Source organism: Barbus barbus (assembly GCF_936440315.1).
Source record: "Barbus barbus genome assembly, chromosome: 44".
Lineage (NCBI taxonomy): Eukaryota > Metazoa > Chordata > Actinopteri > Cypriniformes > Cyprinidae > Barbus > Barbus barbus.
Genome location: NC_136722.1, coordinates 25,767,844 through 25,782,859, shown reverse-complemented (window position 1 = coordinate 25,782,859; position 15,016 = coordinate 25,767,844). Strand labels below are relative to the sequence as shown.

The window sequence follows — 15,016 nt, the reverse complement described above, 5'->3', positions numbered from 1 at the left end:
ATCTTTATTTTATTTCAGTTTTTGTAAATGCAGTACTTCAGCTTAATATAGATACATGGTAACACTGCTTCAAACATTATTACAGTGGATTACAGTGGCATGTTCCTGTATAACCTATACAATCTATAATCTATATAAATACACACACATGCATGTATATATTTAAGAAAAATATGTTGTTTATATATTAAATATTTTTATATATAATATAAAATATATACATATAACTATTTCCAAAATATATACTGTATGTGTGTGTCTTTATATACATAATAAATATGCACAGTGCAAACTTATTAGGATGCGATTAATCGTTGCCCAGCGCTACACACCACATGAAGTAGGCATGTTATGCAGCAGTGCGTCCTGCATGTTTAACTAGCATTGCTCTGACGGGTTAGTTAGTGTTGCTAACCAGTAGTCGTAGGTGTCGTCCCAGTTGTCGAAGTGCACTAGGAAGCGCTGGTCCACGATGTCGGCCACGCTGGCCACACACACCAGACACGGGTTCTTACGGTCCACCGCCTCCAGCTTCATGCCCACCGCAAACACCGAGCCGCTCGACGCCTGTGACGAGAAACCGCTCGTTAGTGACACTCACAGCACCTCTAATCTGTGTTCAGAGCAGTCCTGAGTAATGATGACGGACTTACGCTGCTCTGGGATCTGAAGAGGCTCTTTGGTGCCGCTTGAGCATTACAGGCCTCCAGATATTTCTCCCAGTTAAACTCGTTCGGCTTGTAACCTGACAAAAATGAGGCAAAATACAGAATAATTCAATCAGAAAGATGACGACACTAAACACATCCGGGTCACATTTCACCTTACAACCTAAAGAAAAATGTAAGGAATAATATTTCACATTCATACAAAGCATGAAATTTGATATTTTTAAAATAATAAACACATTTCTCAAACCAGATGGTCTGCTTGCTTCAGCGATTCCCATTACTGCAATGTGTTTTATTTACAGTATTAAATAAATAAACAAATAAATAAAACAGGTATTTATTAAATCAGAATAAGCTGAAGATTATACAACACACACTACAATGATTTGTTTTCCAGAAAAAAATATTTAAACCCTTTAAACAAGACAAATTTACCTAAAGGAGGCAAAATTTATTGAATTAACTTTTTCATTTTAATTACAGTTTTAGTAATTTTGTCACATGCTTTATTTTTACTATAATATATACTATAAAATATTTATATTTATCCTTATTTCAGCATTTCAGTAATTTTAGTAGTTCAACTTAATTATCTTGTTTCAGCTTTACTTCTATTAATGAAAACGATTTTCAATAGTTTTAGTTAACAATAACAATAAATATTGAAAAAGCTAAGGAATAAAAAGAATAATGTTATTTAAATCAGAGTAAACTGAAAAATGTACAACAAACGGTGCAATTATTTTTTCCAGAAAAACATCTAAACTAAAGTTACCTAAAATGACCAGATGTTTCAGAGGAAATACATTAACTGTTCTTCTTATTATTATAATTATTATTATTATTATTAAAAACAGAGTCATCTGTCTTTGCAAACAAACTCTTCATATATTATATACATATATTTTTTTTTGTGGTGAATCCAGACATCATCTGGACTGCTTTCATGAGATTGACTCATTAGCTCATTTAATCTATTATTCTCGTTATCACCGCTCATATCTAGATGATGTTTATTATCTTATAAAAGACAAAACAGCAGGCACAGGATATAATGGAGCCGAACGCACCTTTGGGCGGATGGAGTTTGTGTCCCGTCGACTCGCACCATCCCACCGGTTTGGTGTCAGGAGAGTCGGCGTTTACCCAGAAGTCATAGCACTCGGAGTACCCATCGATATGGAGCCGCAGACGGAAGCCAATCACCTTCAACAACCACAAGAATCTCAATCTCAAGCAGACACGTTAACATGACGCTAAACTCACCGGAAATACTCCAAACAAGCACAAAAACACACAGATCTGAAAACATTATTCATTTACATACAAAGCAATTCATTTTTATATATTTCTGCATTGTTTTATGCACTGCAGCAATGCATTCTGGGACATCCTCCTCTCTGAGGAATGCATGTGACGCCACCTTAAAATTGTTTATAATTTAAAGCAATGACAACGACTACAGCTACATTCATCATAAGAAACATTAAATAAATCAAAAGTATATACAAACATCAAAAACAAAAAAGGGTTTAGTTTAATATACATAATGTATATTTAATAAAAAACAAAATCACCTTTCACTTCATGGAGAATCTTGATTACATGATTGAAGCTGTTATGCATAAAGCATTATAAAGGTATGTATAATGTAAAGCATTGTTTTATATAAGTTATGCATTATAATATATTAGCATATTCCTTGTTGCATCTAAAATTAGTTTGTCGTGTGTTTTAATGCATTATACTTTCTCAAGATGGTTACAATTATTCATGCGATCAGATGCAGACAATGCAAGGTGTAATTAATCAATCTAAAATATTATATATATATGCTTTATATAAAGTGTTACCAAGGTAATGCTTTTAATTATGCATGCAGGTTAAGAGTCAATACCTTGGTAGCACATTAAAGCCTTTTTATATACAATGAATTTTAAAATTATTTCACGCATTAATTATGTTTTGTCATGATGGTTTGTTTGATCCCTGAATCATTTTTATAATACATTATAACACTTATAATATATAATATTCATAGTTAAATCCTTGGAAAGGATAATGCATTAAACCACAACAAACAAACCAATGCATATGAACTTTGGTTGCAATTATTTATGCAATGCTATAGTGCATTACAATGTACATTATGAATACCTTTATAATGCTTTACACACACAGGCGTCAAGTGAAGTCTTTGAGTGCTTAATGACAGTAAGAGAGAGTTTCTGACCTCGGCCACAGACAGCACACAGAACATGGACGGATGCAGCGGGTCGATGCCTTCCAGCCTCATCCCCGCCTTAAAACCATTCCTGCTGTCAGGAAACGCCTGGAACTAGAAGAGAAAACACAAGCACTCAGAGGCACGAAGAACCATCGAACGTCTTCAAGGAGTTGCCATGGCAACCGCCTCCCCTGTTTCCGAGGGGAGCAGATGGCCAGTCGCATCCCTTCAGGAACAATCAGTACACTATTACATTACATTCTAGTCGCTCTAAAAACAGTCGTGATATTTATGCATCTGGCAGACGCTTCTAATCAAAGCCACTTGCATTGCATTCAAGAAATAAATTTGATGAGTTCATGCATTCACTGGAAATCAAACCATCATAATATCATAAACACTTATTTTACACATCAATGCAACCAAAGTGAATTTTAAGGAAGGTTTGTAGAAATGTGTCTCTGCATCAGTGTCTCAGCAATGGAAGTGAATGGGTGCCGTCAGAATGAGAGTCCAAACAGCTGATAAAAACATCACAATAATCCATCAGTTAAACTAATCTTCTTCAAACTAGTCTTCTCCAGATGTTAACTGATGGACTGGAGTGCTGTGGATTATTGTGATGTTATTATCAGCTGTTTGGACTCTCATTCTGACGGCACCCATTCACTTCCATTGCTGAGACACTGATGCAGAGACACATTTCTACAAACCTGATGAAGAAACAAACTTTTAAACATGTCGTAGAAATGCATTAATAACATTCATTCTAACATGCTAACTTCTCAACTACAGGATCTCGATATCACATCAGATATCTTCACAATACATTCACTACAGTTCATCAGAGCAAAGCTGCTGCTCCTCAGTATTTGTGTTTGTTTTCCAGTACAAATATCTAAACATTTTTAACTCAAGAAAGCCAAATGACTAAAGAATTCTTATTTCCCAATAAATTTATCAAATTTAAGTGAGTTTGTGATAAAAAAAAAAAAAGAAAAAAAAGAGAGGCAAAAACGCAGTGAGAAAAATAAACTTGTTTTGCCTTTGAATGAATTTGATTTCTATAAACCCACTGGAAAATATTTTTTACACTCACTTCATTTTGATCAATTTCCCAGGAAATAAGACTTCTTGTTTTATGTCTTTTTGCATCTCCAGTAGATGTATATTGATTTAAGGATGTTTGGATATTTGTCCTGGAAACAAAAGTCTGTTTCCACCGCAGGAACTTTCCCCAGGATCTCGGAGTGCTTCCACCGCAGGAACCAGGATCTAAATAAAGTTCTGGGTAAAAATGTGCTCCTCAGAAAGTCCCCGCTCACGAGGCAGTACTTTTCAAAGGTCAGGAACTTTCAGTGTGGGACTTCACTGCAAAAACATTATTTTCTTCCGTAGTATTCTTGTTTTCTAGTATAAATATCTACAAATTCTGGAATCAAGATGCATTTACTTGACCAGTAAAATGACTAAGATATTATGTCTTGTTTTCTCAAAATATTATCCAAATTTTGTAAGTTTTTGCTTAAAACAAGTAAAAATATCTGCTAATGGGGTAAGAAAAAAAATTCTGGATTCTGTTATAAAGGTTAAATTAAGTTATGTCTAATGAAATAATGAAACTTACACAATTTAACAAAAAAAAGTAATTACTAATTTAATTTTAGGGCTCTATAAAAATTTATACAATTTTAAAATTTTATAATTTATTAATTTTTCTACAATTCGGTGGTATTTAAATGAAAGCATGAACAATTAGCAACTGAATTACTTTTAAAATGCATGATTCATTCAGGTTCAGAAATCATACAGCCGTGCATCTCAGAGTAATGTTTTGCTGTAAGACAGTCTCTGTGTGTTGAGAGTGACTCAGAGCTGATCCTGGAGTAGTACTAATAGTATATATTTATTTAACGCCACGTCAGCATCTTAGGCTATTATCATGGCAAAAACAATTAAATACAAGTATGCTGATCCTGGATCAGTACCTCAGTGAAGAGCTGCAGAGGAGCGGCTTGAGATCGCTCGTCCTCCAGATACTGATCCCAGGACCACGGCTTCTTCTTACTGCTCACTGCTGCGGAAAACACATGCAAATGAGACCCTGGACCACAAAACCAGTCATAAATCTGAATAAATAATCTCTCCATTGATGTATGGTTTGTTAGGATAGGACAATATTTGTCTGAGATACAACTATTAGAAAATCTGGAATCTGAGGGAGCAAAAAAATCTAAATATTGAGAAAATCTCCTTTAAAGTTGTTCAAATGAAGTTCTTAGCAATGCATATTACTAATCAAAAATGAAGTTTTGATATATTTACAGTAGGAAATTTACTAAATATCTTCATGGAACATGATCTTAATATCCTAATGATTTTTGGCATAAAAGAGAAATGTATAATTTTGATCCATACAATGTATTGTTGGCTATTGCTGCAGATATACCTGTGTTACTCATGACTGCTTTTGTGCTGCAGGGTCACACATAACAACCTTTCTGACTGTTCAAAAGAAACATCTATGAAATACAGACTGACATTAAAAACACTAGATAATATGAAGTCAAACTCCGCACAGTGTGTGTTTGTATAAAGCATGTAAGAAGATTCTGGTTCCTGCCTTGTGATGTAGAAACTTTATTCTTCATCTTTGTGGTTTCTTCTTTCGGTCTCTCCTGAGAAGCAGAAGAAAGTCTCATCAGTCTGTTCTGAGAGTCACTGAAGGTCAGAGGTCAGGGGTCAGGGGTGAGAGGTCACGGTACTCACACGCAGACTGTACTCGTCTGACACGTTTCTGGGGTTCAAACTGTGTTTCTTTCTCTTGCGGTCCTCACTCTGCATCATTAGAGATCGGCTCTGCAAAAATACAGTAAAACAGTGAAATATTATTCTAATGTAAATCAGCTGTTTTCTATGTGAATATGTGTTAAACTGTAATTTATTTCTGTGATCTGCAGCTGTATTTCCAGCATCATTACTGCAGTCTTCAGTGTCACATGATCTTCAGAAATCATAATAATATACTGATTTACTGCTCAACAAACATTTCTGATTATTATCAATGTTGAAAATAACAATATTTCTGTGGAAACTGTGATGCATTTTATTTTTCAGGATTCACAGATGAATAGAAAGTTAGAAAGAACAGCATTTATTCTTTTGGTACATTATAAATGTCTTTACTGACACTTTTGGTCAATTTAATGCATCCTTGATGAGTAAAAATATTAATATCATAAAAAAAACACACTTTAACCCGTAAGGACACCAGGACAGGATGTAGATGTTTGGCTCTTTGTAAAGACAGTACAATAATAAGCAGTATTTAACTCTGCTAGTTAACTGAACGCTGACGGTTTTAGAGTCTCAGACTCCAGCAGACCTCGTTAAGGCCGGTTTGCAGTGAGCTGATTTCCCAGAAGGCCGTTCAAAGCGACTGCGATGGATTACAGAGTTTAGAGAGTCACTCCAGTGAAAAACTGCTGCAAACGATCTCACTTCAGCTCACATAAACCACACATTACAGCCCGCTGCTCATCTGGACGACTAGTTCGTTACTCTTACAGAAGCTTTGCTGCAATTAGCCCGGGGCCAGACGCCAACTGCATGGTTGCTGTTGGGCAACTATTCAACAACAACAACACACATAATTGCAATTTTTAACAAAAAAAATTTGATTGTGACTTTAAATCCTAAAAAGAGCTCCAAGTTTGCCGCACAATTTCACCTAAAATAGCATAAAAATATATATAAATCAATATGGCTATATTCAATTTTAACAATTTATTTAATTATTTTAACTATATCACCATTGTAATGTAAAATGTAGAATTTATGTTTTTAAATAGTTAATTTTTTTAATAATTTATTATTATTATTTTATTATTTGATATTAAAAATATTAAACAAAATAAGCAACACTGCTATTGTAATGTAGAATTAAACATTTTCCATTTAAATTTAGCATTTGAAAATAATAATTTAATTTTACAGTACACCTACTAATATTTGTTCTTTTTTAATTTCCAAAAGAGATTATAATGTGACCTAACTTGTTGACAAATTTACATAGATACATGTGTAAATATTTATATGCATGTTTTTAGTAATCAATGTTATTAACAGATGCTTGACTCTGAAACGTTTGTGCATAGAATTACTTTAATCACAGGCTTTGCGGTTTGATAATTACACAAAGCCATTTTGTAAATTCAGTTTGACTTTAATGAATCTTTCAGTAACTGGTCAAGCAGTTTAACCGCTCTCCTGACTAAATGAACATGATCTCTGGCACGTTCTGACGGCTGTTCATATTTGATAACGTGAGCTAGAACAGCATCATCACAGCATCTGAATCTTCAGAGAGAATTAAAACAAGCATCAGATCCAATCAGAAAGAGCGTCATATGAATGAACTGACCGGTCAGGGGTTCAGCCCGAACACATCCCGCTCAAACACAGGCGTCATCTGACCCGGATCACACTGAACACCTACAGGACCTGAGAGAGACCAGACACATCCCATTAGAAGCCGCATCACAAACCAAAACCATTAAAAACAGGCTAACAAGATTACTAGAAATAAAATACAGGTTAATATAAAATATCTAAAAAAATTAACTTATTTTATTTCATCTAGTTGTCATGGCAACATTACTCATTTTCATTTAGTTTATCTTGAAGTACTAAAATAAACTAAAACTGAAATAAAAATGAATAAAAACTATAGACATTTTTAAAAAAACGAAACTTTAAAACGAAAACAAACAAAAACTAATTAAAAAAATTTATAAAAACAATAGACAAATTAAAAACTACAAAAAATTCTAAACCTTTAAAGTTAAAATGAAAATATAAACAAAAACTAATTTTAAAAATTAATAAAAACTAAAAAAAAACTTAAAATCTACAAAAAATTTCTAAAACTTAAAAAAAAATCTAATTAAATGTATGAAAACTACATAGATAAATGTAAAATAAACAAATCTACTTTAAAATTATAATAGAAAATCTAAACATAAAAATAACAACAGTATGTCAATGATACTCAAATAACACGGGCATGTAAATGAGCAAGACTTCTGGGGAAATAAACAGCAAGACGTTTCAAACGGCAAAACCTGATTGAGACATCTGTGGAGATTAAAGCCTGTATTCATTATATAACTGCAACTTGAATGTGTTTTGGTCAACAGCTAAAATAATAAAAAAATTGTGCCTGTGCCATATATATATATATATATATATATATATATATATGGACCTAACTGTATATGAGGATATTGTTTTATTTCATATTTTATCTCGATTGTTATATTTTATACTCATATTTTATATTTCATATTTTTTATATTTCTATTGCTGGACACTTATCAGCTGTTATTCACTGCAGCATTCTATATGCAATTCTTAAATATAAATAACAGGTTTATAAAGAAATTCAGTAGTATATGGGCACAACTTGAATGTGTCTACAAAACTAATTTCAAGCATTTACATAGAGAGTTCAGCCCAAAATAACAGCTCTTAAGAATAAGTATTTAGATCAAAAGCTAACCCTAAATAACACATTCAGGTCATTTTGAAATGCGTTAAAACCCTCAAAATAAGCATCATTTATTTAAATATAAATTCAAATTTAAATAATTATATTTAAGGCAACATATCTGATTTTTGTTTAGTTCAAGCTGATGTACTGAAATAAAAATGAATAAAAACTATATAGACATATTTAAAAAATAATTTAAAAAAATGACAACGGCAGATAACAAAATTACTAAAACATTGACTAAAATTAAAATAAAATAAAATCTAATTCAAAATAAAAACTGTGTGTTCGAGCGGCGCATTGATGAGAAAAGTGCCGGTCAAATGTGAATTATTCCGTGTCTCTCCATGTTTCTCCACAAACACACAAAGAGCATTAAAAATGAAGAGATAAATACATGAAGCCAGAGCTGGCAATAACATACAACTAAAACTGTTTTAAACAGCACAAAACATTTAGCTTTAGCTGATATTTAATGTTCGTTTGACAGAGAACGAGCTCATTTTAAATATCAAAATAATTCACAGCCCTGCGTCTTAAAAAACCCTGATGATCTCCAAAAACTATCACATACTGTACAGTTATTTCACAAAATACAAATGAAGATTTTTCAGTTTATACACACATATATCAGCTTTAATGCACTCAACACAACAACAGCAGCCTAAGATCAAGTTTCAGAATGACACAGATCAGGGTTTGTGGGGTTTTCTGATGGTTAAGAGGAAGAACACAATAAAAACTGCTGTACTACAAAATATCTGGTGAGCAAGTGTGACGTGAAAGAGCAAAACAGAAACTATTTATGGAATCACAAAATGAGTAAGAAATTAGCATTAGATTTCATTTGAAATGTATCATTTAACTTACAATCTGGAGTGGAAAAATATGTTCAAATTAGGGATGTCACGGTACCAAAATTTCAGTATTCGGTACCAATACCAGTGAAAATCCACGGTTCTCGGTACCAATTTCGGTACCAAAGCAAAACACAAAAACATGCTAATTGAACAATGCACTATTTTTATTAATAAATTTTAACAAAAACAAAATGTACAAAAAATCAATGGCATTCTTTCTACTTATTTAAAATTGTATTTAAAGTTATCAAATTATTACTTTTAAGTAATAAAAGTATGAAAATTGAAAAAAAAAAAAATTACAAACCTAAAAAAACAACAATATGCCATGACTGAATAACACTCTTCTTATTTATAAACTTAAACATTTTTATAAATTAAATAAAATATGCCATGACTGAACAACACTCTTCTTATTTATAAACTTAAACATTTTTATAAATTAAATAAAATATGCCATGACTGAACAACACTCTTCTTATTTATAAACTTAAACATTTTTATAAATTAAATAAAATATGCCATGACTGAACAACACTCTTCTTATTTATAAACTTAAACATTCTTATAAATTAAATAAAATATGCCATGACTGAACAACACTTTATAACCTAAAATATTATTATAAATTAAAACAAAACCATGGCTTTACAAGGATTGTATACATCTGAGTAGCCTAATTAAATAACTAAATAAATTACAAGCATTGAAAAGAACAAAATAAAAAATGTAAACAATGTCACTTACTCCAAGCTTAAAGTTTCACCCAAAACTACACTGTCCTACAGTTTTCTATAAGTTACTTTTTTGCCATTTTCAGAAAGAAACACTAACATATCAACATGTTCCTGAGTCAGTCTTGAGCGTCTTGGGCTTACAATATACCCTGCAGTACTGAACACTCGTTCAGATGAACAGCTTGATGCAGCAATGCACAGATACTTCCTGGCAAACTCTGATAGTTGAGGTAGTGTACCCATATTTGTTTTCCACCAGGAAAGTGGATCGTCCTCAGCACTGACCTCAGGCATCTGACCGTACACCAAGAACTCACCATCTAACTCGTCACTTGCAGAAAGCTGTTCTTGACTTGAGGATGTTGGTTCCCCTTTTTCTTTCTTTTCCCCTTGTATGGTAGAAAGCAGTTGCTTCAGGTCAGATTTGGATCGCTGACGCTCGCTAAAGCATGCAATCGCTTTCTTATGTGCGCTGTTTTATTGGTTTCACTTTCGCTTTTGAAATCGATCACGTTCAGCAAGGAGGGGAGAGGGTGGAAAGTGGGAGCACAGTAACTCGTTTGGGGGGGGCACTAGAGCCCCGAATTGGCCTCAAATTTAGGCCCTAGCCCGGCCCACGTCCGACAGCTTATCAGAATTACTGGCCCAAGTCCGATCCGAGCCCGTCTTTTTTTCCCCTTCTCCTAAAACAGTTTATACTACTGTTTCGGCAATTAAAATTGTTCAGTTTTGTGTGTAATGGCAAAATTATCATATTTCGTTTTGTTTTTTTATTAAGTTAATTTAGAAAAACGTTTGGAGCATTTTTGTTCGTTAAATAGCCTATAATTTTTGTTTTTTAAAGTAACGACCTTTGGTCAGCTGCATGAGCTGATCATAGCCTATGTTTGATCAATTTAGCCTTCTCATATCATCACGACTTGCCTAAAATAAAATCTATAGATATACTAAAACAGTTCAAGTATATAAAAATGTTTAAACGTTAAACCTGCGCTATAATAATAATGTGCACTATATCTAAGTTTGTGCTGAGAGTGGAAGCTAAAGCGCGCTCTGCAGGACATGGAGGCACCAGAACAAACACTTGCATTTACTTCAGTGGAAACAAATTAAAATAGCCTACGCCGTCATTTATTTATTTATTTTTTGATAAAGGTAAGAGTAATACATCATTCGGACCTCTAAAGGGTCTACTTGTATTTGTGGGCACTCACAATACCAACAAAAGGTAGGCTAGTTCTTTTATAAAACAAAGAAAACGAACATGATGCGCTTTCTGCTGTCTCTCTTGAACAGGTGCGCTTCACAAAAATGAACCGAAGCTGAGCGAATACATGCCTCACAGACATGATACATATATCTATAGAAAGCTTTAAATTATCACTTAACGAAATTAAAAAAATTAAAACAAAAACTCGTTTATTATAATTTTAATCGTAATCAATAAAGATGTATTTCTTACTTTACTTTACTTTACTTTACTTTTGTCATTTAGCAGACGCTTTTGTCCAAAGCGACTTACAAATAAGAAAAAGTAACTAAAACTAAAAAGTTACAACTCTATAAATACTATCTACCCACATATTTAAGAAAATAAAGAAATTAAATAAAATTAACACATGCATATAACAACAACATTTCAATAATAAACATATCAATGAAAAAATTAAATAAAAAGCTACTACTATCCCTTGCCGGTGTCCCTGCCCGGTGGAGTCGCACGGTAGAGTCGATGGTCTTTACACTCTTTACTTTTTTACTTTTGTCATTTAGCAGACGCTTTTGTCCAAAGCGACTTACAAATAAGAAAAAGTAACTAAAACTAAAAAGTTACAACTCTATAAATACTATCTACCCACATATTTAAGAAAATAAAGAAATTAAATAAAATTAACACATGCATATAACAACAACATTTCAATAATAAACATATCAATGAAAAAATTAAATAAAAAGCTACTACTATCCCTTGCCGGTGTCCCTGCCCGGTGGAGTCGCACGGTAGAGTCGATGGTCTTTACACTCTTTACTTTTTTACTTTTGTCATTTAGCAGACAAAACATTTATTTCTCTCTAAAGGCGCGTCTAATGAGGAGATGGCGAGTCAGGATCAGCAACTTCATCCTTGCAACACAGACTCAGAAAACATTAGTTTATTAGTAAATAATTCAAATATCTCCTTACTATTTCCCGCAGACACTTTCATGGTTATGTTTGCTGGGGTTTTTCAGCAACACTAAACACCAGCTGCTCTCAGTCGCGGCACGGTCTCGTGTTGTTTCCACCAGCGCGGCAATTTTTTTCATCGCCAATGGGTAGATGTCTACAATATAAAATAAGGAGAAACCCAAAACAGGCCCGATGCCCGGCCCGCGTCTGAACTATGATGTGGAAATTGGCCCGAAGCCCGGCCCTAGAGGCGTAAAAAAGTCGGGGCCCGTCGGGCCAGGGCCGAAATGCAGGGCTCTACTCGTAACTCCACCCCGCCTCCTTTCAGATTGAGCGCCGCGCACAGCCTGTAGGAAACAGATCTCCGCTTTTTCTCAATGCAAGGGTAAATAAATAATAACTGATGTTTGAATAGTACAAAGTTTTCTTTACTCAGCTGGCTCCTCCAGGGCGGGCACTAGTGACTCACAGGGCGGGCCAGGCCCCCCATTGCCCGCCCATGGCGCCGGGACTGCTCCTGTCATGTCCTACTCTAATAAAAGCTATAGGAGCATTAAATAGTTAAAGAAACTTTCTAATATTCGCGTAGCCGCTATAACGGCTACCGCGCTTAGGCAAACGATTAACTAGATGGCGATGCTTATTTCAATCCGACATTCAAATTAAAATATAGTATAATATTTATAACAGAAGCTATAAATATAAAATTAAATTGAAACTTACCTGCTTGAACTCCTTCATTAGATCCGGATGTCGGTCTTTGAGGTGTTTTATTAAGTTGGATGTGTTTCCTCCTTTTGAGAGAAAACTTCGATGACATCGTTTGCAAATTGGTTTTTGTTGATCTATTATGTTCCCCTGGTCATCAGCCGCAAATCCAAAATATTTCCATACGCGGCTCTTTCCTCCTTTCCTGTCAACAAGTGGATTCAAAGCCACCGCATCAGCAGCACCACCGGTCGCCATGTCTCATTGCTTTAATGAAGATGATGCAACTGCGCACCTTCCGGATAAGCGCGTCAAGAACCGGGTTGACCGGGTACACGGTACCACCGGTACTTAAGAAAACGTGGTACCGTAACATTTAATTTTTTTTAGTACCGACTTGGTACCGAAGTACCGGGTCTTTTGACAACACTAGTTCAAATACTTATTTAATGTAAAAAAAACTTCTCAAAATGTGTGATTTTCTCTTGCCGTTTGGATGCAATTATCAGGCTCATGTTTGTATTTTCTTCAGTCACTGTTCATAATTACACCCTTACAGTCAAGATTAGATGTAAAATAACATCACACATGTGAAAATGGGCTGAGACCTGAAGAGATATTTGTAATCTGGCTCAGATTCAGACAGGAATCATGTGTTTGTGGTGTTTTTCTGCTGATTAATAGAGAATACGAGACGCTTTCACTGCACAAACGATTCTCAAAAGCAAAAATGCATCTTCTTTAGTGAGAAAAAAAGAGCAAAACAGATGCTTTTTGGAATCGGCTCTTAAAATGAGCATGAAAGAGTGTTGGATTTCATAGGGCAGATTTAATGCATCACTAAAATAAAGTCAAACAACTCATAAGTCATTGTGTTTCTGTCACACGCTTTCCTCCCATTCAAATCTCAAACAACAGAACCGCTGTGACTCTCTGCAGTTTCCTCCTTCAGACGCACGACTCAAATAAAACCTTCAGAACTACACAGCTCACCCACAAATCATCATTCTGTCATCATGCCATTCAAAACCGGTTTGATTCCACTCTTCTGTGGAAAGGAGAAGCTCTAAAGAATGTGCTCATCATTCAGCTACAACAAGCACAGACTGAAACTCCAAAAATGGCAAGCAAGCAGCATAAAGAATCATAACAGCAGTCCATATGATGCTTTATATCTGAAACAGACGGATGAGAGAAATAGTGATGTTTGATTGATGAACAAATCAAGATTACTGTGGTACACTTTCCAAGCAAATGCTATTCCAATTTCTTTCTACTTCAAAATTCAAGATGACTCCCTGTTTCTGTCTAATTATGTGTGAGATCTACTGATTGAAAACTGTTTCTACTCTGATTTCTTGCACAATAACAATCTCCAAAACTGAAAACATCCCAAACAGCAAGAGCTGAGTCTGATGATTCTGCAGTATTTACATGACTGTTCCTGATAAACACACATAACAGAACAGCTGAGAGAGAGACCTTACATAAACAGAGAAAAGTGTTCAAGTCAAACACATCAAACTCAAGTCTTTGTGCAGTAAATACAGTGTTGAAAAATACTTGATGTCCAGAGTAACATAATTAGTGAATGCAGAACGAGTGACTCTTTACGTCTGAATGACAGCTGATGATCACCTTCATCTCGCTCTTTTTTAATGTAAACACACAATCATTATGAACAGTTTCATTAAGTTTTTATGGAAACCAAAAATCCTGAAAATCCTCATTTGGTCAAAAATGACCTGCTTGTAAATCTCTCATTATGGTAAATCTGGGATTCAATCTTTTTATCAGCTGCTTTTCTTTGGATGAGCACAGGTTTGTGTTTCCTTCTGGAGCTGATTGATTGTAGGTCTCATTGATCTGAACTCATGCGCCTCAGTTTCTGAGTGAAAAAGCATTATTTGTGGATCACATACTTGAGCTGCACAAGATCAGATCAAGAAAACTATTGGATGAAAATCATAACAAGAAATTCATAACAATTATGAATCTTAGGCTGATATTTTTTGACTGGGAACAGCACAAGTGTAAGGTGAGGTGGAAAAAAATCCCCTAAAAAGTACAAAAATTATAAAACGTTTTTTGGG

General features: G+C 34.3%; 1 protein-coding gene and 1 long non-coding RNA gene across 2 annotated transcripts in view; both read right to left on the bottom strand.

Annotated features, from left to right (window-relative positions):
• LOC306863444 (lethal(3)malignant brain tumor-like protein 4) overlaps positions 1 to 15,016 on the bottom strand; it is a 58,323-nt gene that overhangs the window by 35,853 nt on the left and 7,454 nt on the right. Inside the window, exons 2-9 of the mRNA XM_079406781.1 lie at positions 7,322 to 7,401; positions 5,668 to 5,757; positions 5,522 to 5,576; positions 4,887 to 4,975; positions 2,905 to 3,009; positions 1,742 to 1,877; positions 654 to 745; positions 416 to 567 (exon numbers count right to left, since the gene is read on the bottom strand). Coding sequence (XP_079262907.1) covers positions 416 to 567; positions 654 to 745; positions 1,742 to 1,877; positions 2,905 to 3,009; positions 4,887 to 4,975; positions 5,522 to 5,576; positions 5,668 to 5,745 — 707 coding nt within the window. The 5' untranslated portion in view covers positions 5,746 to 5,757; positions 7,322 to 7,401. The remainder of the gene's footprint in view (positions 1 to 415; positions 568 to 653; positions 746 to 1,741; positions 1,878 to 2,904; positions 3,010 to 4,886; positions 4,976 to 5,521; positions 5,577 to 5,667; positions 5,758 to 7,321; positions 7,402 to 15,016) is intronic.
• LOC306863212 lies at positions 9,454 to 13,357 on the bottom strand. The gene is made up of 3 exons (XR_013783661.1): positions 12,939 to 13,357; positions 9,838 to 10,435; positions 9,454 to 9,641 (listed from the first exon to the last, which is right to left on the bottom strand). It is a non-coding gene; the product is annotated as an uncharacterized lncRNA (long non-coding RNA).